This window comes from Geotrypetes seraphini, chromosome 1, assembly GCF_902459505.1.
Source record: "Geotrypetes seraphini chromosome 1, aGeoSer1.1, whole genome shotgun sequence".
NCBI classification, from domain to species: Eukaryota; Metazoa; Chordata; class Amphibia; order Gymnophiona; family Dermophiidae; genus Geotrypetes; species Geotrypetes seraphini.
In genome coordinates this window covers 377,843,409-377,868,795 of record NC_047084.1, presented here as the reverse complement: position 1 = coordinate 377,868,795, position 25,387 = coordinate 377,843,409, and the positions used below count along the sequence as shown (strand labels likewise).

Sequence of the window (25,387 nt, the reverse complement as noted above, 5' to 3'; positions counted from 1 at the left end):
CTATGAGGTGTGCATAAATTTTATAGTCAGTATCAATTTTTTAGGTGCAATATATAGAGAATATGGCCCTTAATACCTATAACATGTGTCGGTAGGTGCTCACATGATAGCTTTTGTTTTCACAACCAAAACACAGCCCATGTTGAGTCCATGTTATAACTCAAAACTATTTTTGCACCCTGTTCAAATAAAGGCGTTATCAAGATCATCAGTTCCACTGTTTCTTTGTCTCCTGCCTGGATGTGTTTCTGTGGAACATATTTGGTGGACTTTTTTTCTTTTCCTCAGCTTTTGTTAATGGCCATGCATTAATGACATTAGTGCATGCTACCCAAAATGAAAAATACTACTCACTATTTAAGAAATATGAAAGGATATGTAATACACTATCAAACTCCAATACTTAACATATCCGCAATAGCTAGTAAGATTTTAATTTGGACCATCGGAGGTGAGATCTCCCAAAGCAATGTCAGTGAGAGTTTTTGTTACCAGATTTGTCAGTCCATTTTTCACTCAGTTATCGTAGACCTCGTCAGCTTAAATGTTATTCATAATAGTAGATCTCTAACGTTTAAGTCCCCTGATGTAACTTTAAGATAAACAACAAGTGCAAGTGATATATTTATTTACTTGCAAATCTGGCTTTGGGGGTAATGTAGATGTGCTAACTAATTGGTGCAAGAATGCCCACTCTGGGGTAATTCCATAAATGGCACTCAAAATTTGGTGCTGGAAAAAAATCAGTTCTAAGCATGATTCTATTGCATTTATAGAACTGCACTTAGCACCAGTTTCCATGCCTAACTTTATACACTATTATTCATTAACTACCTTTTCATGAAGAAATTCAGCCAAACAGTTGACAATGCATTGAATCGCAAGCTCACAATCTAACTATGGTGCCTGGGGCAATGGAGGATTAAGGGACTTATCCAGGGTCACAGAGAGCAGGCTGGGATCAAACTCGCAACCTCAGGGTGCTGCGACAGCAGCTCTAACCATTAGGCCACTCTTCCTCTAGACCTATGCCTGCTGAGACCCAGTGTTAATAATGGCCCCCAAGTTAGGTGCACTGAGGAAGTGTTCTGTAAGAATGTGTGTAACTCTTCACAGTGCTCCTGACACGACTACGCCCCTTTGTGAATTACGCTGAAATTAGTTAGGCATCGTGCCTTAAAGAATAGAAAGCAATCGGTTGCGTGTGCAGGTTTTATTGGATGTCAATTAGCATCAATAATTGATTGTTATCACCCAATTATTGATGGTAATTAGCTTGCTAGTCAATGAATTTGTACATACATCTCATGAGCATGCCCAAACTTTGGCTTACAAATTTAAGCACCATATGTAGAATCTGGGGGTTTCTGGCCCCAAACATGCCCCCTCCAATAAAAAATAATTAAAAATTTCAGTGCAGAGTTAGTGTGCACCCATTTGGCACTTACTTCAGGATGCCTGAGCATGTCCTTTGGTACATCCTTTTTAAACTGTTTTAGTAAAAGAACCTCTTAGTAGCACAATAATAATGGGACATTTCTTTTACTCCTAATTAGTACATGTTAAGAAGGTAACATTTCTAGATGCCATATACAACTGCTTCATGGAGCAATTGATCCCTGAGCTTAACAGAGGATAAACTACTTTAGATCTAATCCTTACTAGTACAGCAATGTAGCACTTAATTTTAAAAGGGAAACTTAATTTTAAAAAGGAAACGGTGATGGAATTCAAAAAAGCGTGGAATAAAAATAGAGAATTTCTAATTAGAAAATGAACGATGTAAAGTAAAGAACTAAGGTCGGTATTGGACAGACCTGCACGGTCTGTGTCCCATATATGGTGATTCGAAGTGGGATGGGCTGGGGTGGGCATCAATGTGAACTCCAATAATATGGACATGAGGATGTTACTGGCTAGACTTTACGGTAGATATCCTGCAAACAACGGGATGGGTGGATAGGCTGGAGTGAGCTTGGACGGCAACTTCAGCATTTGGAACCTAGGACAATACCAGACTGTACAATCTACGGCACAGAAATATCAAAGAAAAGACAAGTTAATCTAATCATGTATTTTTTAATGAGTATAACTTATGGGCAGACTGGATGGACCGTTCAGGTCTTTATCGTCCGTCATTTACTATGTTACTATGAAAAAAACTATGAACTTAGAAAAAGCTAAAAGGAGCACTTGCCAGTCAAAGTCTGCCTGAAATATTGTCATTATTTTAAAAGATAATTTTGGAAGCCCAGATAAAATATATTCTATATATAAAAAAAAAAGTGAAAGAAGGCCAAATAAAATAGTGAGGAAGAGAATGAAAACCAAAAGGGCATCTTTCAGAAAATAAGGATTACCATAAATAATGCAGAACAAGAGAAGCTTTGAAAACAAGCTTACTTTAGAAATGAGAAGTAATGCTAAAATTGTTTTTCATGTACATCTAAAGCAAAAAGCTCATGACATAGTCAGTTGAACTGTACAGCCAAGAGGTAAAAGGGAGGATAAGGTAATACCAGAAAAATTAAATGATTTATTTGCCTCATTCTTTACTGAAGAAGATATAGTGTAGGGATAAACAGTAACAGAGTAAAAAAAACAAAAAACGTGAGATCCCTTGTGAAGAAAAAATGGTTATAAAGTGTTATGGTACCCTATATTGAAGGAGGATTCAGCTACATTGTGCACCCATGAAGGCATCGGAGTAATCTACATGGAGTAGCAGTTACAGCACTAAACAGCAGGGATACAACATTGGTCTGTCAAGAAGGCTGGGGTGTTCTGCATAGAGGCATCATAGTTGAAACTTCACTTCCAAGAGCATTCAGAGGACCTGGAGAGGCATTTTTTGGTCTTGGCAGTAAGATGTAGAAGGTTACAGAATTTTTAGCTTAACTGTTAGCTGTTTAAGAAGCTCTTTAAGGAATAGCCTATTAGCAGAGAAATGGTGGCCATCATTATTAACAAATATTAGATATTCTTGGGAATATATAGCATGCTTCAGGGGGTGGGGATGCCAAGGAGGGGTGCTTCAAGAGATCAGGGAAGTCTGTTCAAGTGCCTTGCTATAGAATAGAGCAGTACCAGATCTCTTGCATGGCATAGCTATGCACTGATGAAAGGCATGAACAGCATTTAACCTCACAGTACAAACAGCCATGCAATATTGTTGTACGATGCCATCCTGAGTAATTATTGTCTGATTAACTAATGTAAAGGTAATAATAATTTTTCCTGTTTCACAGTTGTGTGTAAAAGGGTAATAGAGCATGAAGGTGTTCCTTAGTTACATGATTCAGCATTTTGACTGAAGAGTGTGCCTCTGCCCTCATGACTCATCAAATCCAAATGTGAACAAATCTAGAATGCACACGGCCCTTGAACTATGAACAACATAAATTCAAAAATATGATCTTGCTGCACTGCGCAAATTTGGGATGTTTACCAAAAAGCATTAGGTGTTGACATTTAATGCAGGTTAACATCCAAACGCAACCTGCCTTTTGCACAAAGGAATTAGATGTGTGTCCCCCTACAGTTTCCGCACAGATGAGTTCTCTAATATATCTTATTTTCAGACACTATGGCCCTGATTCTACAAAGTGCGTCCCAATTTTAGGCAGCTGTAGGCGTCCTACAGCTGTCTAATCAGCCAATCGGGATGCACGTTTTTAAAAAAAATGCTCCCCAGGCTGGCCACCTATATTGAAGGTGCCTCCGGGAGCCTAGGGAGGCCCGCAAGATGCCTAAGCTCGCCTAAGGGCCTTAGGTGAACCTAGGCGGCCCTATGCGTCTCCCTAGTAGAGGAAGAGACACTTACAATGTAGGCCAACAAAATGCTGGTCTACATTGTAAGTAGACGCGACCGCTATACTTATTGCGGTAAGGGATCTGCCGCTATAAGTATAGCGGGCCACGGCCGCCTGTCCAATTGCCAGCAGGAAGGTGCCCAAACCCTCCTGCCGGAGGTTGCCCCCCCCCCGACACTACCGACCGCCCCCCCCCCCCCCGACACTACCGATCGCTAGCAGGAGGGTGCCCAAACCCTCCTGCCACCCCCCCCCCCCCGACACTACCGATCACCGGCAGGAGGGTGCCCAATCCCTCCTGCCAGAAGACGCACCCCCCCCGCGCTAAAAGCCCCCAAACCTCCCCCCACCAAACTAACCTTTTCTTGTTGGTCAGACGGGTCTTGCCCGTCCAGCCGGCAGGCCCACCTCGTCGAAATGAGGTGGGCCCACCCCTTCCCGGTTCATCCCTCTGAAGCCTAAGGCCTGATTGACCCAGGCTCTAGAAGCCTGGACCAATCAGGCCTTAGGCATAGCGGGTCCGCCCATCCCCACTAAGTGTAAGGCCTGATTGGCCCAGGCGCCTAGAGCTATACTTATAGCGGCAGAGAGATCCCTTGCCACGATAAGTGTAGCGGGCCATGTCTAATCTAACCTGATTCTCTAACCAGCGTCTGTAACATGGACGCCGGTTACAGAATCGGGGTTTAGTGTAGGCCAGATTCTGAATAGGACACCTCTCCCGGGCGTTCTATACAGAATCAGGGCCTATGAGCACAGATGTACTTACCACCACCTGTGAGGCAGTGTGAAGTGAATCTGCCTTAACTGCGCATTTGATAGCTAGGGTGCACTGATTGCAATGTGCAGTCTCCTTCCAATCTCTGTTCATACCCACCCCATCCCACTCTAAGCAGTTAGCTCTGGACTTTTACCACACTGAATATTTTAACACATTCTAGACTTCTAGCATGAACTAAAACCTGTGCTAACTACTTAGGGGGGAAATTTATCAAGGGGTGCTAACCAACTTAGGGTGCTCTAACTGCATTAGCACGCACTAACGATTATCATGCACTAAATGTTAAGACATCTATAGGAATATAATGGATTTAGTGTATGCTAACCGTTAGTGCGAGCTAAATTGGTTAGCGCCTCTTTGATGAATTCCCCCTTTAGTGCAGCTTAGGGCTCCTTTTATCAAGGTGCGGTAGGTGGTTAACGCATGGAATACTACGCATTCAACCGCCTGCCGCGCTAGTTGCTAACGCCTTCATTGACGAGGCGTTAGGTTTTTGGCTTGCCGCGGGGGTTAGCGCGTGATGAAATGTCCGACGCGCTAACCCCGTAGCAGACCTTGATAAAAGGAGCCCTTAGTAACTTGCTACTACATGTTTACTCTGGAAATTGCTTCTTGTGCGGTGGCTGTTCACATATTCAAAATTCCAATAGTTCATGTAGTACCCAAATACCATATTTGTGCACTGCTCACTCCTGAGATGCTAGACACGATTCTACAAGACAGAGTTGTAGCCTAGCAGTGGCTCCAATTCTCCTACCCTACAGATTTTTCTGGCTTGAAATAGCACATTTTTTGCACATGTAGTACTGAAAGCCCACATTTCCTGTTTAAGTACTTACTGCCTCTTTCACAAAACCAAGCTAGCTTTTTTAGCAATAACAGCTCGGATGCTCATAGGAATTCTATGAGCGTTGGAGCTGTTACCATGGCGGCCAGCACTAAAAATGCTAGCATGGCTTTGTAAAGGAGGAGGTTAGTCTTTAATGAAACCACATAGTGGAATACTATATTATGTCAAAATAAGTCCACTTTAATAATTATTGTTTCACTGATCCTGTATTGCTTACCAAGAAAAAAAAAAAAACCATGAGCCTAAAATGAGGTAATAATATTTACCTAAAAGAAGTGTAATAATATTTTCTTTGCTTTTTTTTAGTATGGTATATTTGCTGAAATAAACTCAAAAAATCATTGTAAGATCATTTTCTGCATGTAAAGCTTGTTTTACAAGCAGAAAATTACTGTTATAAAATTAAGCAGGAGTGTAAAAAGTAATGCTGCACCTAATGCTGAAGTCATTCCAAGGACCATAGTTTGGGCAAAGCAGGAGCAGAGTTTTGAGGTACACATGTAGTTTGCAAATTACACCTTTATAAACAGAATAAGGAGGTTAAATGGTACTCAAAAATGGGCACCGAAAAAGATAGGCACTAAATGCTATTCTATAAATGGTGTCAGACTTAAGCCTGCTGAAACCTAGGGCTACTTTTACAAAGTTGCGATAGCAGTTTTAGCGCACGCTAAATTGCCATGCACGCTAGATGCTAACGCCAGCATTGAGCTGCCGTTAGTTCTAGTCACATAGCGTGGGTTTAGCGCGTGCGGCAATTCTGCGCACGCTAAAAACGCTATCGCAGCTTTGTAAAAGGAGCCCCTAGTGTAAATCCCACACTCAAGTTGGGAACAGAAGCCCTATGTTCTCTAGCACTGCTTATAACTTTTTGGAATGCCAGGACCCGCCTATGCGCCCCTTCTGTGTCCACACCCTTTTTGGGTTGTGCGCTATGGGATTTAAACACCCAGTGTTATAGAATAGCGAGCATTAACAGCAATAATTAGTTAGCCCATTAGCCAATGAAGTTGTACATGCTTCTAGGAAACATGCCCAAATATAGAATCTGGGGAAATAAGCACCTACTGTAGTTTCACCTGTTTTGGAGCAGGTGTAAATTTCTCTAAGAGCACTAGACCACAACTAAGGGATCATTTTAAGAGCTTGTGTTATAAAAAAAAATGCCTATATTCTATTTGAACTCCTTTTACAAATCGTGGTAGCCGCTGCTGCTGAGGTAATTGCTCCAACTCCCATAGGGATTTCAATGGCAACAGGGCATTTGCCTTGTGGCGGCCACCACTGCGGCTTTGTAAAAGAATGGGGTTTACGAAATAACTAATAAGGAAGTACTAAACTAGAGCACTAAAGCCTCAGAGAACTACTTTGTATTGTATATTTGTGTTTCTGTTAACAAATACACAGGAGTCCCTATATTCGGTGGTCAATCCAAGCTCACAACCAACTTGCAGAATGGTGTCAATCACATCTTTCAGCTCCTCCTTCTTCACCAGTGGAGTATCACTCCTACTTCAGTTTTTCCTTCTGAAAATGAACCAAGAAGAGGTGTTTTGATCTGCTCTATTCGGTTTTTTATTATTTTGGGGTCTTTTTACTCCATTTTCAGAAGGCTTTGGTGCCAGAGGGCCCCATATTTAGGGCTACTCTGCCTGGGAGAGAATGCAGACTCTGTAAGGGCAACCCCCCAGATGTACCTGATGAGCCAGCCTGCCTTGTGTTACTTTGAGGCTCAGGGTCCATTCCCCTGGGAGCCTGCTCACCTCCTGATTTATTAAAGGCTTGAGTGCAGGCTGTGGGGCCCCTGTGAATCTATTTGGGTTTCTGGGAGCCAGCTGCATTTTATTTCCCCTCCCCCCCCCATCACACGCAAGGATTTATGGGGGTTGAGCCTTCATTTGGTTCGGGTCTGACTGATAGCCCGAAGATTTCCAAGGATATGAGGCAGAAAGTTCTCTTCACTACAATCAGGCTGAAGCAAAGCTGACATAGGCAGGCACCAGTAGCAGCAGCACTGTGAGTATAGCCCATTATTCCCTATGGGGAAAATCAGAGTGTTTGAAAACATTGAATTTAAGGGTTTCTGTGGCCAGAGATAGGGTCCTCCACCTCCAAAACCCCTTTCCCTAAGTTGTTTTTTTTACTATCAGTGAAGCCACACAGGTCATTTGTGGCTCAATTTTTCTTGTGGCGGTGATCTTTTTTTTTTCTAAAGCCTCCATCTGCCTCAAAACCCCTCAGTTTGGCTCAAAATCTGCTGGGATGGACTCCTAAGGCTGTTCTACTCCTATATCATGCCACTTTTGGTGGTAAGGAGAAAAGCCCTTCTGGAGTCCTCAAATAGCAAAGGCACGAAACACAAGTACACTGACATTGTGAAGCCCAAGAGAAACCAGTCTGAGGTCCTGCTGGGGTCCTTGGGGCCTCCTGTCTAAGGATTTACTCCAGAATTTGTAAATTTTCTGTGGAAAGCTTATATGATGTGCCTGGGATGCACTGCGCTGTATGGGACATGCTGATATCAGACCAGGAAAAGATGTCTCTTTTAGAGGTCTCTCCACCGTGCAAGAGGCTGGCTCCCAGCCTGTTCGACCAAGTGGAGATCAGGCTCCATGCCTTTATTGTCACAGGGCTCAGCTTCCTTCCTGGAGGATTCCGGTTCACTGTTTGGGACTGAGAGTCAAGAAGAGATCATTGTTCTCGACTTGGAAGATGATCTGTCAGTGTAGCAACTGTTAAAGTTGGCTACCACCCCACATGTCATTACGGATGTACTCAGGGAGTTGAAGTTGGAGCCTCAACAGCCATGCACCATGCATAGTCATGAACAGCACAGATGTTCAGACCACCTTTTTTCCCTTGCATCCAGACATCACCTTGCTGATCACTGAACAATGGGAGACTCCAGAAGGCTCCCTAATGGTGGCCAAAACTGTGTTCAAACTAGATGTCTCCAGATTTTCAGCAGCTGTTTAGTCAGCAGAAGGTGGATTCCACTGTGGCTCAAGAAACTAAACATACCTACCTCCCTAGTGAGGGAGGAGTGATGTTAAAGGATGGCTCAATGGCAGTCACCCTGGAGGTAGTTCCATGAACGAGAGCACAAATGTGTCCTCTTCAGGATGCTCTGTTCTCTGGGTGATTCCTGCAGAGGCATTCCTTACTGGGAATGCAAGGAACAGCTTGTGTTGGTGACTCCAAAGGGACACTTTATTGAAGGGCTTACCCCTCTGAATCTCTTCATGGGTGACCCTAATGACCGACTTCAGCTTGGGAGCCCATTGTGACAATCATCTGGTACAGGGTCAATGGACCCTCCTGCAGAGGACATGGTCTATAAATTGCCTGGAACTCCAAGCCATTTGCCTAGCACTGAGGGCATTGAAACATTACCTGGAAGGAAAGGCAGTCCAAGTGTTCTCCGACAATGGCACCATGGTAGCTTACATGAACAGACAGGGAGAACACCAGAAGTGCTTCCTGACATCTGAAAGCTCGGATGTTGTTCCATCTTGAGACACTCTCAGCAGTTCACGTAGCAGGCTGACTTTCTCAGCCAGCAGACTCAAGACCAAGGAGAGAGTGGTCCCTGTCCCAAAGATTATTCAGTCTCATTGTGCAATGCTGGGAAAGGCCAGAGATGGACCTGATGACATCAACCAAGAACACAAAGGCAAAACGTTTTTACAGTCGAAGAGGAGAACCTGGAAGAACAGGGTTGGACACGGTTCAATCCTGACAAGAAGATCTAGGCTTCTATACGTGTTTCCCCCATGGCCCATGGTGGGCCGGGTCATTCACAGAATCGCATCTCACAAGGAACTTGTGATCTTGGTAGCCCCAGACTGGTCTCACTGGCCTTGGTATAAGGATCTTTTGTGTATCTCCAATTAGACAGGTGCCTCATGCTACTGGTGCATGTGGGTCTTCTCAGTCAGGGTCCAATTCCCATGGAGAACTCAGATCATTTTGGTCTTAAGGCATAGCTAATGAGCTCACAGCCACAAGGGATATCTGTAGTAGCCATTGCTATATTTCCTTCAAGCAAAGAAGCAATCAACATTTGCAGCCTACTCTAAGGCCTGGAAGACTTTCCAGTTCTGGTGCACCAAATATCAGGTTGAGCCTTTCACGGCATAAATTCCTATGATCCTGGCATTCCTTCAAGCTGGATTAGAAAAGGGCCTAGCAGTGGCATCTCTCAAGGTCCAGATGGTGGACTTCTCATGCTTTAGGGCTTGAGGGGGAGAACAATCTCTGGCATCTCGACCGTGATGTGACCCAGTTCTTCAAGGGAATGCTCATGTTGTAATCTCCTGCATGCCAACCTTTTCCATCATGGAATCTTAATATCATTCTGAAGAGCCTGTCCAAGCCTCTATACAAGCCTCTCCATAAGGCATCTCTTCTGGAACTCACGGTGAAGATGGTATTCCCAGTAGCAATGGTCTCTGCGAGACAGATATTGGAATTGCAGACTCTTTCTTGCAGAGAGCCCTTCCTAAGGATTTCAAAGGCTGGGATTTCTCTGTGCACAGTACCTTCTTTCCTACTGAAGATTGTGTCAGCTTTTCATTTCAACCAAGAGGTTTGTTTACCTGTTTTTTAGCCTATGATTTCAAACAAGCAAGATGAGATATTGCAGAGGCTAGATGTTAAAAGTTCTCCTTCACTACCTGGAAAGGACAAATGAGTCTCACCTTTCCGACCATCTTTTTGTGCTAACTAGTCAGTCCAGACTAGGCAGAACGGCTTCCATGGCTTCTTTCGCTAGATGGATTTGCATGGCAATTTCGTTGGCGTACATTGGCTATGATTGTGAAAAACAACCATCTATTTCTGTCAAAGCTGATTTGACCAGAAGTGTGACATCTTCTTGGGTGGATCCTGGGAAGTTCTGCCCAAACAGATCTATAGAGCAGCAACTTGGTCTACTCTCCATACCTTTACAAAGTTCTGTAGAGTGAATGTGGCAGCTCAAGAGAATACTGCTTTTGGGTCCTCAATTTTGCAAGAAAGCTTATCTGTCCCTCCCTAGACATCTGGTACTGCTTTTGTATGTCACCTAATGTACAGACTACTGTGTATAAATAACAGAATGAAAGATTAGGTTCTTACCTGAATAATCTTGTTTCTCTTAATATACACAGTCCACCCTGTGCATTCTGTAATTAATCTGCTTTCTGCCTGACAACTCTATAGTTAGGAACTGAAGTTCTTCTCCTGTCAGTTGAATTAACATGTTTGATTAGCTTTCTAATAAAGTACTGAGTTATTGAGCTTTGGAGTTCTTTAAGTGTTAGTGCTAGTGACACTCAGCAGGTTGGTTCATTGATACACCTATGTTTGCAAGTTCATGCTAATAATTGTTCTTTTTTATGCAGACCAGAGCAGAACAGAAATATATGTTATATCCGGTGAAATTCCCCATGCCCCTCTTTCTTTTTTTTGCCTGTTACAGTGGAGCTCGAGTGCTTTGGTACAAACTGAAGAGGGAGTTATACTACGCTGGTGAAGAAGGAGGAGCTGAAAGATGTGATTGACACATTCTGCAAGTGGTTTGTGAGCATGGATTGATCACCTAATGTACAGACTCCTGTGTATATTAACAGAAACAAGATTGTACCATACCATACCAATTTCTTATACCCCCACAAAATTTTGACAAGGATTCATTGCAGCTTACAATAACATTCCTAGCTCTTTCTGAGCAGTTACAATAAGATTCTTAGGTTATAAAAGAATATAACAGAGTAGAAGATTTCTGTTCTTGAGGTTTACAAGGAGAAGAGATATGTTTTTAGCATATCCAGGTAAGAACCTAATCTTTCAGTCAAGTTGACTATGGGGCAATTCATTTCCATGACACCTAAACGTAGACATGAGAAAAAAGTGCACATAGGGGTGAATTCATCATGGGGCGCTAAACAATTTAGTGTATGCTAAGAATTATCTATCACTCACAAAATGCATTCGATATACCATCAGTTGTAATGCCTTCATGGCAGTTTTTGATAGTAAATTTAAAAAATAATATAATGAAGTGGAATTTCAGATCATATTAGAATAGAATAGAATAGTAGCACAAATCCACTTTGGTGTGCCAAAACATAGGTGCAACAGCTTACACCTAATGGCAGGCATAAACTGGCATGCTGAGTGAACCTTTCAATGCGCACATATGATACTATTATATAAGGTGTGTGTGTAACTATGCGGAATGTCTACGGCATGCCCATGCTCCACCCACTGGTACGGCCTTTTTATTGTTACACGCCATGCATCTAGAATGCGACTTTTATAGCACCTCACGTGCATAAATGCCAATTTGTAATGTCATTCATGCACATAAGTGTGTGTATTCTATAAATTAGTTACACAGCTGACACCTTCATGTGAATAAAATGAGATATCAAATGCAGTGATCTACAGTTGCCAAATTCAGTGCACTTTGATGGTTTTATCTAGTGCTGATTTCACCCTCTAGAGACAGAAAGTACCTACAGTACCTGAATGTAAACACATTGATAGCTTTGGACTTGTAGAAGATATATAAGAAATTAAAAATAATTGAATAGAAATTGCCCCATTTAAAAAAAATCTTTATTGATTTTCATACATCAACGGTGCAATACAGAAGTATATAAACATATAATAAATCAAGAATAGCACATTCATCTTACAGGCATACATGAGCATTTAAACCCACCCACCCTTCTAATAACTAGTCAACAAAAACATAAATACATAGCTTCTTTCAATAACCTTTCCCTATTTAAAGTAGTAATGTAATCTCACCCTCCTCCCACCCACCCTGGATGTATGTATTCAAAGGGCTAAAATTAAGATAAAAGTATCCTTCCCCCCACCCTCGCCCTTCCCTGGATGTGTATGGAAATAAACAAAAATTAAAGACAAAAGACAACTATAATGAAGAAATAAAAGATGTCAATGGTCTCCAAACCAATTTAAATAAATTGCTATGCCCCCAACATGTCAGCATTCATTTTCTCATATCTATAGCTTGAACATAAATTCGTCCACCAAAAAGGAAAATTGAGGCGATCATAATTTTTTCAATTATGAGTTACCATCTGCCCCATATTTTATAATAAGACCTCTGTAACATATCCCAGTGTCCCCCTAAAAATAAATCACTTCAAAATTATCAATGCAGTGTCCAAATCAAATTATCAGTCACAATATTTAGCTTGATTAAAAACACAATGTTAAATGAGCAGAGACTAGTATTTCAGCAATCACCTGCTTCAGGGGTCTTCGCACTGTGGGGCCCTTGTACAACCACTAAATCCACAGAAAAATACTGTGTGTTTGGTTTGGTGGTGGAGAGTAGGTGTGCACACAATAAAAAAAAAACCAAGGAAACAAACACCCCCGGAAAGCAAAAAAAAAATTCCAAAAAGTGGGGATGGAACAACGCAGAACAACCGGGGCTATATTGACAGAATCAAGTCTCAAAAAAAGGAGAGATTCTATAAACTCCACTTTATTGGGGGTCAAATAATTGACCCCCTCCTTTACAAAGCCGCACTAGCATTTTTAGCGCCGTCCGCGGAGGTAACAGCTCAGGTGCTCGTAGGAATTCTATGAGCGTCAGAGCTGTTGCCGTGGCGGCCGGCGCTAAAAACACTAGCACGGCTTTGTAAAGGAGGGATTTATATCTTAAGAACATAAGAATAGCCTCACTGGGTCAGACCAATGGTCCATCAAGCCCAGCAGCCCGTTCCCATGGTGGCTAATCCAGGTCACCGGTACTTGGCCAAAACCCAAGGTGTAGCAATATTCCTTGCTACCGATCCAGGGCAAGCAGTGGCTTCCCCCGTGTCTTAATAACAGACTATGGGCTTTTCCTCCAGGAACTTGTCCAAATCTTTCTTAAAACCCCCGGTTATTCTACTTGTTCCATTCCCACTTTTTGGACTTTGGAGAATAGGTGTGTCCAGTGCTAATCAGTTAGCACAACTACATCGCCACATGCTAACCGATTACAATTTATAGTTTTTTTAAAAAAATTTAATGTGCTGCCTAGCCTTCTAGGATTCAGGTGGTTTACAATTTTACAAGTATAAAATATACTTTTTTTTTTTTTTTTTTTTAAACCTCCAAAAAATAAGAGAAAAGACCTAAATCATTCACATGGTTAGTGCAGGAGCCCTTACCACCTATTAAATATGTGTGGGTAAGGGCCCCTACATTAATAGCCATGCACTAATGGGAAATTAGCGCATGGCCTTTAATGAAGAATATAGGAAATGCAACCATTTCACAGCCATGCTAAAAGTGGCCTAAGCACACAGGAAAGCCCTGAACTGCTGATACTTCAGGTTGCTTTCAGGAACAGCTTAGTAAAAGGTTCCCCCGTGATACTTAATAACTTAAAAATATAGAAAAAAAACATTCTTGGTATTTACATATCAGTTTATGATTGTATCAGAAGCACTGCTACCATTTTGATTTTTATATTTTGGGTATTTTTATAGGGATCCTGTTATAAAATGAACCCCTAAATGTCTGTTTACAGAGAAATGTTTGTTTTGTAAGAGATAGCAATTGATATAATTAAAAGTAAGTTTGTGTTCTCTATTTTCACCCAAAATGTCACAAAAATCTGTTTGTTTTGTTTTTTTTAAATACCCTTTTTGTGTACCTTAAGGGTATCTTTAACTTGTTTTCTTCTTGAGGTCATCTGGAGGAATCCTCTTGGTTGCTCTTAGAACGAATGCCAGGCTTGATAGATCAGCAGTTTTGTGCCCTGTTGCTCATCACATTTTTGCCCTTTAGGTGCCCATCCGAATTCACTGGAGCAAGATGTACTGACACTGTTCCCCTGAGAATCGTAAGCACAGGAAGTATGTCAAAATAATCTGATCTTTGCTTTCTCTTTCCCCAACTACAGCAACAAAAATGCTATTTGGCTTGGTGTCTTCACTATTCAGACTGCAACAGTTCTCTGTTGTGCCTTAGCTCATAGCCTCTTTCAGCATTGCTTAAGTATTTTGAAGCCTGGTTAAAGATCTCTTGATGATCCAATTTAACCCAGGTCAAATCTGTAGCATCAAATCTGAACTTCATGCTAAAAGAATAAAACATTTGATGGATGACCAAGTTTCCCTATTGCCTCCGTGAAATAGATGTGTATAAGAAAATAGGGTAATGGGAGTCTGTGCATCAACTTGTCTCAAAACTGAATTCTGTTTGACCAAAATATTAAATTTATGAGGCTTCAAGACTACAGGCCATGTCGGCACGAAGAGACAAGTTGCCGTCCTTGGAGGTGTACTCGTCAAGCTCAGTAAGTTTACACTGAAAGGACCCTCTTTCTTGGCATATACTCAACTCTTCTCTTTTTCTCTGTTTTCTCTACTATTCTTTTTTTTTGTCTTCCCTCTCAGGTGCCCAAATGAGTTTACTGGTGATCGCTGCCAAAACTACGTAATGGCCAGCTTCTACAGTACGTCCACTTCCTTTCTGTCTCTGCCTGAATAGGAGCATGCTCAGTCGGTGCTTTCTTGTTGCTGCATCTTTCCTCAAAGTTCTCCTAGAACCAGATGCTTTCTCTAATAGGTCCTAATACTATTTGTCTTTGATTGTAGCATGAAAATAATAACAACGCCCATAACAATAACAACTCATTGCTATTGGAATGTATAGGCTATGGAAGGTGTTGATAGACAAAGTATTATAAATAGTGATGCTGAGACAGAGTGGTATCATGATACAAACATTCAGTGCCACCTGTATTAAAAAGTGAATAAAATTATTTTAATATTTCTTAACATACATCAATAGTATCGGACAAGAGAATCACTTCTTTGGAGTGAAAGTCCATATAAGTTACCTTGTAGAAGGGAGGAGGGATCAGTCTGAAGTTTTACTAAGGGGTTTTCTCTGTTTTATGTCGCTGAGAAATAAGATGCCTAAATTAAGGGTCTTAAGTCTCTTAACAATAACAGAAATAAGTTACACCCAATTGTTAGAAAATAAGAATAATAAAAAGGAAACCAAAATGGTGAAGCTTGAAGCATCTTCATTGTGTGTAGTTAAGTGTAAGGGGAAGATAATTTAAGCCATATATAAAAGGCTGAACCTCCGTGCCATTTCCTTAAACAGTTTCTCAAATATTTCCTGGGGGGGAGGGGGGGCGGAGTGTTAAGTTATTATAATGTTACTAGAGTTATCTTTTCACAACAGCACTTTATGGGAAAAAGACATGATAAAAGCCACTATGTTTAGGTTAAGCCACGTAGTGAAGAGTAAATCTGTTGAAAAATCACAGATATATAAATAAATTTTGTAATGGCTATACTTCCCCTGTTTGTGTAATATTTAGTGCATTTAGAAAAGGGAAACATTTGAAAGGAAATATGTCTAAATATCCATAAGAAGACATACTGATCCAATGGGCGTATTTTACAGTTCCAGAGACTGGTGATAACTACTGGCAGTAGAAAGGTTATAAAACTGCCGCAATATAAAAATTACACATGGCTCTAAAAAAAATAATTAAGCTCACATATGATCGCAATGGCAAATATTATGCTAATTAATGGATATCTTTAAAAAATAATGAATCCACTACAACCATAACAATCACACAGAGCCTTAGATCTTGTCTATGAAGCTAAAATTATTTTGATTGATGATATAATGTAATTGAACTTAGATGAGAAATAAATTTAAAAAAACCCCAAAACCTTCCATAACTGAGGGAAGTGAAGCAAAAAGCTTAGCTACAGGGGTCCTATAGGGGTGTTAAACCTCCTGCCGCGCTAGCCGCTAATGCCTGCATTGAACAGGCGTTAGTTTTTTAGCTGGCCGCGGAGGTTAGCGCGTGATGAAATGTCAGCGCTAATCCCGCTAGCGTGGCTTGATAAAATGAGCCCATAGTCTCTATGTTTATTGTATGTCCTGTTCCTACCTAACTGTCTGTAGTTTGCCACGTAACTATTAACAATGACTGTTTCACTTGTACAGTATTAATGTCTTAGTGGGTCATTCTTTAGGATTGACAAAGATTTCAAACAAGGCCTAATTTAGTTGATATGGATCGCACTAAAAAATGTGACCTCAAAAATATAGTACCCATTAATTCATTTAATAAGAGGTTACTTTTTAAATAGTGTTAGATATTAGGATGCATGTCTGTGTCTGTTTAGGACATTGTTTAAGTATCTGACAAATTTCGTATAATTAAAAGGGCCCAGTTCTGTGAAATTCTGAGTTCTGCAAATTATCACGCATAGGAGTAAACCCCTATGAGGCAGATCATAATATAACCTGAATCAGCCCAGCTAAGAAAACGTTATCTGCCCAGAGATTTTCAGAGGTTTGGTCATTTGCACAGCTTGAGAATTTTTCAGAATTGAGGCTACAGTGATTAAGGGAGCAACGTTTTCAGTCTTTTGGGCTAGATTCACATAAATATTCACAATGCCAAAATCAAGGATAGATGCTTCGATCTGCAGATCAAGTAGATAAGGCAAATCATAGCACGTTTATTGTGTTGACTATACCACATAACGACAAGTTAAAGATCATAACCTGACATGTCCATGTTTCACCCTATCAAGGGCTGCATCAGAAGTATAATATCTTTGAGTGGTTGTATCCAATCTGTTGGATTTTATCTGCATTATATGTACTAGCTCAGCTTGTTGTGAACCACCTAGAACTTTTTCGGTATGGCGATATATAAGAATAAAATTATTATTAATATAATCATGTCAGGTTATAACTTGTTTTTTTATATGTACTTGACATAATAAACTTGTTATAATTTACATTATATGCTTGAATAATTGACCTGCTCAGTATTCACTATGCCATGCACACGGAAGCATGAAGATTTGCGAGCCGATATGAGATAATTAATCTGAGACCTTTATTGTTCTTAAGCAGAGTGAAAATAATATATGTTTTCAATCTGAAAGGAGTCTATGCTGCACAAGACAATTGTTTTGGAGGCTAGAATAGTTTCCTTTAATTTAGTAATGTATTTTTTTTCTAAAATCAAAAGTAGTTAAACTACATTATGCACAGTGCTTCAGTGAATTCAGAAATATTTTATAATGTACTTGAATTTAAAATCTTGGCATAAACACTGTAAGTTAATATCTTATTCAGCATTTTTAAATTGTAAACTATTTTATCAGTTTCTTTAACTTCTTAAGATGCTGCCAAGATCACTAAACAGAGAAGGCCCAAATAGAATTTTCTATGTAACCATTTATTCATTACAAATCCCCTCGCCCCCCCTCCCCCCACCCACACACACACCAACCAGTGCATACCTGTATATTTTGTCAGATCAAGACAAAAATATTAGACTTCCTATAGTATGTCAAACTAGGTATAGTGCATTCACTGTTTGGAACAAGTCACAACACATATTTTGTTCTAGTTTGTTACACTCCATAAAAAGATTTATTAAGTAAAAGGATGTACCGGTATATCATACTGACAGGAACCCTTGCCAAAAATAAAATAGTGATCGAAGAAGTTTAGTGGAAAGCATACCAAAGATGACAAACAAGTGACAGCACCAGATTCAATAGTAGTTGAAACCAAGTACCGGTACTGTAATAGCTTCTTTCTCAAATGAAAAGTCTGGGCATACTGTACGTTGCTTCCTTTAATCATACTGAAATAAAACACACTTACCATGAACAGGAGACATGAATTGGTACCGTGCCCAGTCCAGGCAATGCATGTTCCCTCAGCATGCTGTTCAGTTTGGTCCCGTGACCAGAATATATCCCATTTTAAGTACCAGTTCCCCACTAAATTGTTCCAAATGGAAGCTGCCTGATGTGAATGATAACCAGTGAAATGAAACTATGTTCTAAGCTAGCGATCCTACCCATGAGCTAACTAACATAAATATAGAGTGATAGTACTGCATGGGCATGATACTAATTTTATCAAGGACTTAATCAAGCTTTCTGTGCAACTAATACCTATCATTAGTAGTGCTCATATAGGCATGGAGAAATGGCTCTTTTGGAAAAAAAAAAAAAAAGGCATCTGAATAGATTCCATTTGATTTAACCCTTAAAATATTACTAATTGACATCCTATCCAATACTTACTTTAACCAGTCTATGTAACATCTTGTAATAGAGTACCAATGTCTGTAGAGAATTGTTGCATTTTGATGCTTGGGTCCCAGCGTTGATCATCAGTAAGTGAAAAATTGAAATCTGCTTTAAATATTTGCCAAAAGGATGTACGGGGATGCAAGGCTCACTAAAATAGGACTCTGCCTTACCTCTGACTAAAGAAAACCCTTTTGTTCTGGTTGTATAACTAGAGTAAACCTTGTGATTCATCCTGAACTCAATGAACAGAATATTGTTGGCTTTTACTTTGCAGATTCTGAAAGAGAGATTTAGCATGGTAGAAATAAAAATTAAGGTATTTTACAACTGTTATGAATGTTGTATACTAGAAGCTGCATGGTTTGTGTTAGTTGACCACTGGAATTTCACTGCAGATGTGGCAGTGAAACGATAAAGAGCCGTTAAGTTATCCTTCAGTAGTCTCATTGGTAGAAAACATTGATGTCAGATGAATTATTATTATTATTTTTTTTTTTACTTTCCTAAATCACCTCGAGTTTGGCTGTTAGATCATATAACAGGGTGGGGTATTTATTTGTCTGACAGTAGAGTCCTTTACAGTTCTGAGGCCTTGGCTTAACTTGTCAGTTCGGCCTCTATGCCCCGAGATGTGCAATGGAGGGAGACTATTCTGGACATAGCTTAATATCTTTTGAGCTACCCACTATTTTGTTGTTTTGTTTTTTACTTATAGCATATAAAAAGACAGTGGGCTACGTACCGATATGTACAGATTTAAACCATATAGATGTGGCTTCTGAAATTTCATGTCACAGAAGGCATTTATAGTTAAAAAATGGGCAGGTAAAAGATATTTATAGTATAATGGGGAAGTAAAACCCTTATTCTTAATGCTTTGATTTTAACCCTCAGGGGAATCATCATGGAGTAACTAAAGTTAACCTTTGCATGTAGCATCCTGAGGCCACATATCTTAATTCTCAGGAAAAAAAAAAAATAACTTTAAAGGGTTAAAGCCCACACATGTGCTCTTTAGTTCTTGAAGCAAAGAGAAAACAAGTCCACTTTTCCACTTGAGCCTATGGGAGCCTATCTGAGCACTGCTCTTTTAACTGTGTGCCACATGTCTTGTTTCAGTGTGCAAGCACAGCCTTAGCCATGTTCATGTGTGATTTGTTTTGGAGTACAGTGTATTGCTCTTTTCTTAAACTTTTTTCCCTTTTTCTTTCTTTTTGTCAACTTTCTGCATTGGCAGAGCATCTTGGGATTGGATTTATGGGTATGGATCACTCATTCCTTTTAGCCTGCAGAGTTTAGAGCCGTGAAAGCTTAAAACCTCTTTTTTTTTTTTTTTTCCTTCAATTCCTAACCAATTTCCTTACGCTTTAGAAGGGATCATACAGCTATAACAGCATTCCTTATCTTTCCATCTCTGGGATAGTAATTGAACATAGACAATATGTTGTATAATTGCAAGCTGCTTAGCATAACACTCAGGATATAAGATCATGCACACCTGCAGTACTTTTCTACATAGTTAAATGTGTGTTACCTAGTGCTGAGTACTGAAAAACACTGAAGAACTCAACCACTGTGACAGCTGACCCCCTCCCTCCCCCACTTGTTCATACCTTATTTGTTCTCCTGTCCTATAATCATTGTAGTTCTGCCCCTCCTCCTTTGTGTGTCTGCGTTGTCTTGTTTTGTTCACTTATATGAGTGTGATGATATATGTTATTTCCCCCCCTTTTTAATATCGCTTAGAAAGTGTAATAAGCGATTGAATCAAATTTTAAATAAAACGTACTTGATTATCTAATCAATATGTCCAAAATTAGATAGACAACGTATACTCTTAAATTGTAGCAACATGAATAGAGAGAGTGCTCAGACAAGTTGATGTTGCTTTTTGATGTCCTGTTGTGTGTAAGCCTCTTTTTGACATCCTCACTTAGTAAAATCATAGTCCATGGGGAGAGCAATTTTCAAACGCTGTTTACCTATATTAATGGTCTGTATGCACAGGGATCCTCAACATGTACTTTTGCTCAGGAACAAATAAGAAGTTAGAGATAGAGTTAGGTCTTAGTGTTACATTTTCAAAACTATAGAGAAGTATAATTAGGTGTTTTTTTGTGGGGGGGGTTTTTTTAGTTCAAAAAATTTTATTGAGTTTGGTAAATGAAGTACAATAAATCTAAACAAGGCGAGAAGCATGCACGCTGCACCAATGCAATGAGTCACAAGAAATGATCTACATAATGTGATACAGCAGGCAGACCCGGGTGTTTTTGTAGCTGGAGCAATTCAGTTTTAATGCTAAATACTATAAATTAGAATATTGAATCGTGTAAGATACCTGTGTTCACTCTGAACGTCTGTATAGAAAGGAGTTCTATATATGCTTGTAAAAAACTCTTTACAACTGTACTTTCAGTCTATGGTAGTGAGTGCTCTAAATTTAGTTGCATTATAAGGCAAAGTTACCTACTAGTATGAAGAGAGCTGTGTCCAGGGAAGACTTGCTCGCAGGACTATCCTTGAATCTTATCAATTAAAGAGGGCTGTCAAGTAGTTAGGTTTTTCATTGTATTTTTTCATTTCCTTGTACCATAGATGAGTTCAATAAACTTGAAAGAAATATCAATGTCCATGCATACTTACCTTCCGCCAATGCATTCTCTATTTCCAAGTTTGCATTAATCAATAAAGTATTGTGGACCCATAAGGGCTGTAGGATTTGTCCCCTCTCTGATTTTTAACTGGTGTGGATATATTTCATGCCGGATTGTTCAAAGCATGATAACACAGCAATCAGTGTGTTCCATATATGGTGATTCTGTGTAGGATGGGCTGGGGTGGCCATCAATGTGAACTCTACTAATATGGAACAGGAAGATGTTACTGGCCAGACTTTACAGTAGCTGTCCAGCAAACAATGGGATGGTTGGATAGACTGGAGTGAGCTTGGATGGCAACTTCAGCATAGGGGAACCTAGGACAATACCAGACTTTATAGTTGAAGGCCCAGAAATATCAAAGAAGAGACAAGTTAATCTAATCATGTATTTTTTAATGAGTATAACTTATGGGCAGACTGGATGGACCGTTCAGGTCTTTATCTGCTGTTATTTACTATGTTACTATGTAATAATGAAATTAATATTCTATAAATAATTTCAATTACAAAAATTGCAAAAAATAAAAAGAAACATCCAAATACTTGAATATAGTTCTAATTTTCTCAGAAGATTGGAAGGTTCACCAGTCACACAAGTGGGTCAGGTGACCATTCATGATGTCAAGCAGAACAGACATTTCCAAAAATGTTCTAATGCACATTAACAGGACTTCTGTCACTGCAACAATCATGCAGCTTCCTTTAATTTAAAATCTGAAGTACTTTACAGACATTGCGGATAATTTTATATAATACAAAACTAGAATCTACTCTCTTTCAATGCCAAGGGAGGTAAATTAGGACCAAATCTAGAGTATACAACATAAAAGTGGAGAAAAAAAGACCTCAGTTAAAGCCACTACTGGCAAGGAAGCCACTGCTATAGCAGACACCACAATTGTAGATGCACATACAGTGGTCCCATAACAGTCACTAGTCAAAGAAAAAAACTCCACTTTTCTTCATACTCCAGAAAATTAGTCTGTTCCTGTCTAGGCCCTGGGAAATGAAGTGTCCCCACCATCAAACATAGAAGATCCAGCCACAGTATAATCTAGTCTTCGATTTATATACCGGGTCATCTCCCAGTGGGGCTTGACTCGGTTCACATGTAATTAAGATTAGAGTACATAGAAGGAAAAGCATGAGAAAAATAAAATTGTTTCATTGATACTGTAGGTAAGCCATTTAAATATTGTGAGAACAGCAATGTTTTAAGGCAGGGGTAGGGAACTCCGGTCCTCGAGAGCCGTATTCCAGTCGGGTTTTCAGGATTTCTCTAATGACTATGCATGCAAATAGATCTCATGCATATTCATTGGGGAAATCCTGAAAACCCGACTGGAATACGGCTCTCGAGGACCAGAGTTCCCTACCCCTGTTTTAAGGGCATTATGAAATAGTTGAAGATGGCCTATCGGTCTAATAGAGTCAGGAAGTCGATCCATCTGCTCAAGCGCTTCCTAGTGTACCCATCCAAACAGAGGATCAGGGCCACAGAGGCCTTGTTGCACCCATACTTTTTCAGAGAACCACTGCCTGCCCATCACTCGGAGCTCCCCATTCCCCAGCGCAGTGGGAAGAAAACCCAGCAACATCTGCAGCATCAGCATGAATACCGCATTGATCAGCCCCTAGAAGAATCTGTGGTTGATCCTGAATTGATCGCCCCCATATGTCATGCGATGAGGGGAAAAGCCCCGCACCCTCCAATGTAGCTGCAGCAGCTTCCAATGTAGGTAGTATTAGGTGGAATTTATCAGAATGAGAGCAAGAGTTGGAAAACTGTTTGTCCCAGTAATAATGTTATCTTTTAATCCCCTGTTTTATCAGTTATGTTTTTATTAAATTTATTGTAAACCGCCTAGATGTAATGATATGCGGTATATCAAATAAATAATAAACTTGAAACATGATAATATCCAAAAATAATGTACCGTAATAATAATTATTTTATTTTTATATACCGCAATACCACAAACAGTTCAGAGCGGTTTAGACAACGATATTACAAAAAACTTTCAAAATTACATTAGCATGTTAAGGTTAATCAAATTTATCTGGAAAGCTTTTAAAGATACATCAAAGCAGGATGGAGTCAGAGAAATTTATCAAAGAGATAGGTTTTAATTGACTTCCTGAAAGTTTGATAGGGAAGTGTCTTTGAAATAAAGTTGGTTAAATATTTATACAATGGCCACTTATATTGGCCGTCATCTTTTTAAATCCCAAAGGGAATACTCCGTTTCGCAGGTCGCATCATCAGGGGAACTGTAGAGAAACTCCTTTGCACTGGCTGTAGCAATAACAACTCTAGATTTAGTCCTAATTTATCTCCCTTAGCATTGGAAGAGAGTAGATTCTAGTTTTGTATTGTGTGATTTTCCACTCTACCCTTTTTGGGGATATTTCTTGGGTAATTTTATACGCCATTTCTTCAAGTAAAACAGCATTGGGGGTAATTTTATAAAGTTTTCTTCACACCTATATGTGCACAAAAGGTCTATTACAAAATTCAGATCAATTTACAAGAACACGCGTGTTCATATGATGGCACATACTTTGCAGGTAGGTGAATACAAGAGCAGGGGTTAGGGCAGGGGTCTCAAAGTCCCTCCTTGAGGGCCGCAATCCAGCCGGGTTTTCAGGATTTCCGCAATGAATATGCATGAGATCTATGTGCTTGCACTGCTTTCAATGCATATTCATTGGAGAAATCCTGAAATCCCGACTGGATTGCAGCCCTCAATGAGGGACTTTGAGATCCCTGGGTTAGGACTTTTCAAAACCCAGCACTTTGTCCAGGTTGTGAAAAGCTTTCATCTGGGAGGACATCTGCGCAGGCATGGCTGCAACGCGGTGATGTCACTTGCATGCATGTGATGTCATCGTGTTACACCTGCGCATGTGCCGATGCCTTCCCAATGCTGCTCCGAACAAGTGAACAGATTGAGGGAACGAGACCGGGGCTTAATGGGGCGTTGTTCGGGCATAAGGGGATGTGGCCGGGCGGAACTGGGCGGGCCTTGGGGGCATGGCCATGGGTCCGGATTTTAGAAGTTTGTAAGTGTATGCCTGGATTGCAATGCATGTTAATCTTCACAAATACTTGTATACTTTATGCACAAAAAAGCAAATGTGAATGCCCAGTCCTGCCTGAGGTAGGATGTAATAATAATAATAAATTTATTTATATATACCGCCAAAGCCATGATAGTTTGAGGCGGTTTACAACAAGAGGCGCTGGACAATCAGCGAAGGAGTTACAATTCAAAGTCGAAGAAGTTACAATGCAAAGTCGTCGTAAATAAGGTACAGTTTGGGAGGAGTGATACACTAGATTCATAGGTTACAATCGGTTAAACAAATTCATTTTTATTGATTTTTCTAAAATTGAGGTAAGATGAGGACTGGTTGATGATGTTAGCCAACCAGTCGTTCCATTTACCTGCCTGGGAGACGAGAGTTCTGTCCAGGAATCTTTTGTAGCGGCAGTCCTTTATCGATGGCAAGGAGAACAAATGAATTCTGCGTGTGGACCTAATGGAACTGTCCAGATTAAATTGAGAAACCAGATACATAGGGGCCAGGCCTAAAATTGATTTATAGCAAAGGCAAAAAAATTTAAACAAAACTCGTGCTTCCAAGGGCAGCCAGTGAAGTTTTTGATAGTAGGGACTGATGTGTTCCCATTTTCTCAACCCAAAAATCAGTTGAACCTCTGAATTTTGAATGATTCGGAGTCTTTGTAGGTTTTTTTTTAAGGTACCCAAATAAATGATGTTGCAGTGTGCTTAGAATGGAAGATTGAACCAATAAGTGGAATGATACTGTGTCGAAATATTTTCTGATGGTTCTGAGTTTCCATAAGATCGAGAAGCATTTCCTAACCAAAAAGCCCGTGTGTACATTTAGGGTAAGGTGTCGGTCCAGGGTCACTCCCAGAATTTTTATGGAATCTTCAATAGGGAAGGCCTGACCATTCACAAAAATTGTTGAGTCTTTAATTTTGTCATTTGGGCTTGCTAAGAAAAATTTGGTTTTGTCCAAGTTGAGTTTTAGTTTGAATTCAGTCATCCATAATCCGATCTGATTTAAAATGAATGACAGGTGATTCTTTGTTTCAGATGACAGGGATGTAAGGGGGCTGACTCTAGTGATGTC

General features: G+C 40.1%; 1 protein-coding gene across 6 annotated transcripts in view; it reads left to right on the top strand.

Moving 5' to 3' along the window:
• The window catches only part of NRG1 (neuregulin 1), a 406,539-nt gene that overhangs the window by 316,472 nt on the left and 64,680 nt on the right, over positions 1-25,387 (top strand). For 2 of the 6 annotated variants that reach the window (XM_033915822.1, XM_033915812.1), the window contains exons 5-6: positions 14,857-14,915; positions 19,799-19,822. In XM_033915822.1, coding sequence (XP_033771713.1) covers positions 14,857-14,915; positions 19,799-19,822 — 83 coding nt within the window. Of the gene's footprint in view, positions 1-14,245; positions 14,314-14,856; positions 14,916-19,798; positions 19,823-25,387 lie in introns of those variants that run through there. The other 4 variants (XM_033915850.1, XM_033915843.1, XM_033915861.1 and 1 more) reach the window with 3 other exon arrangements.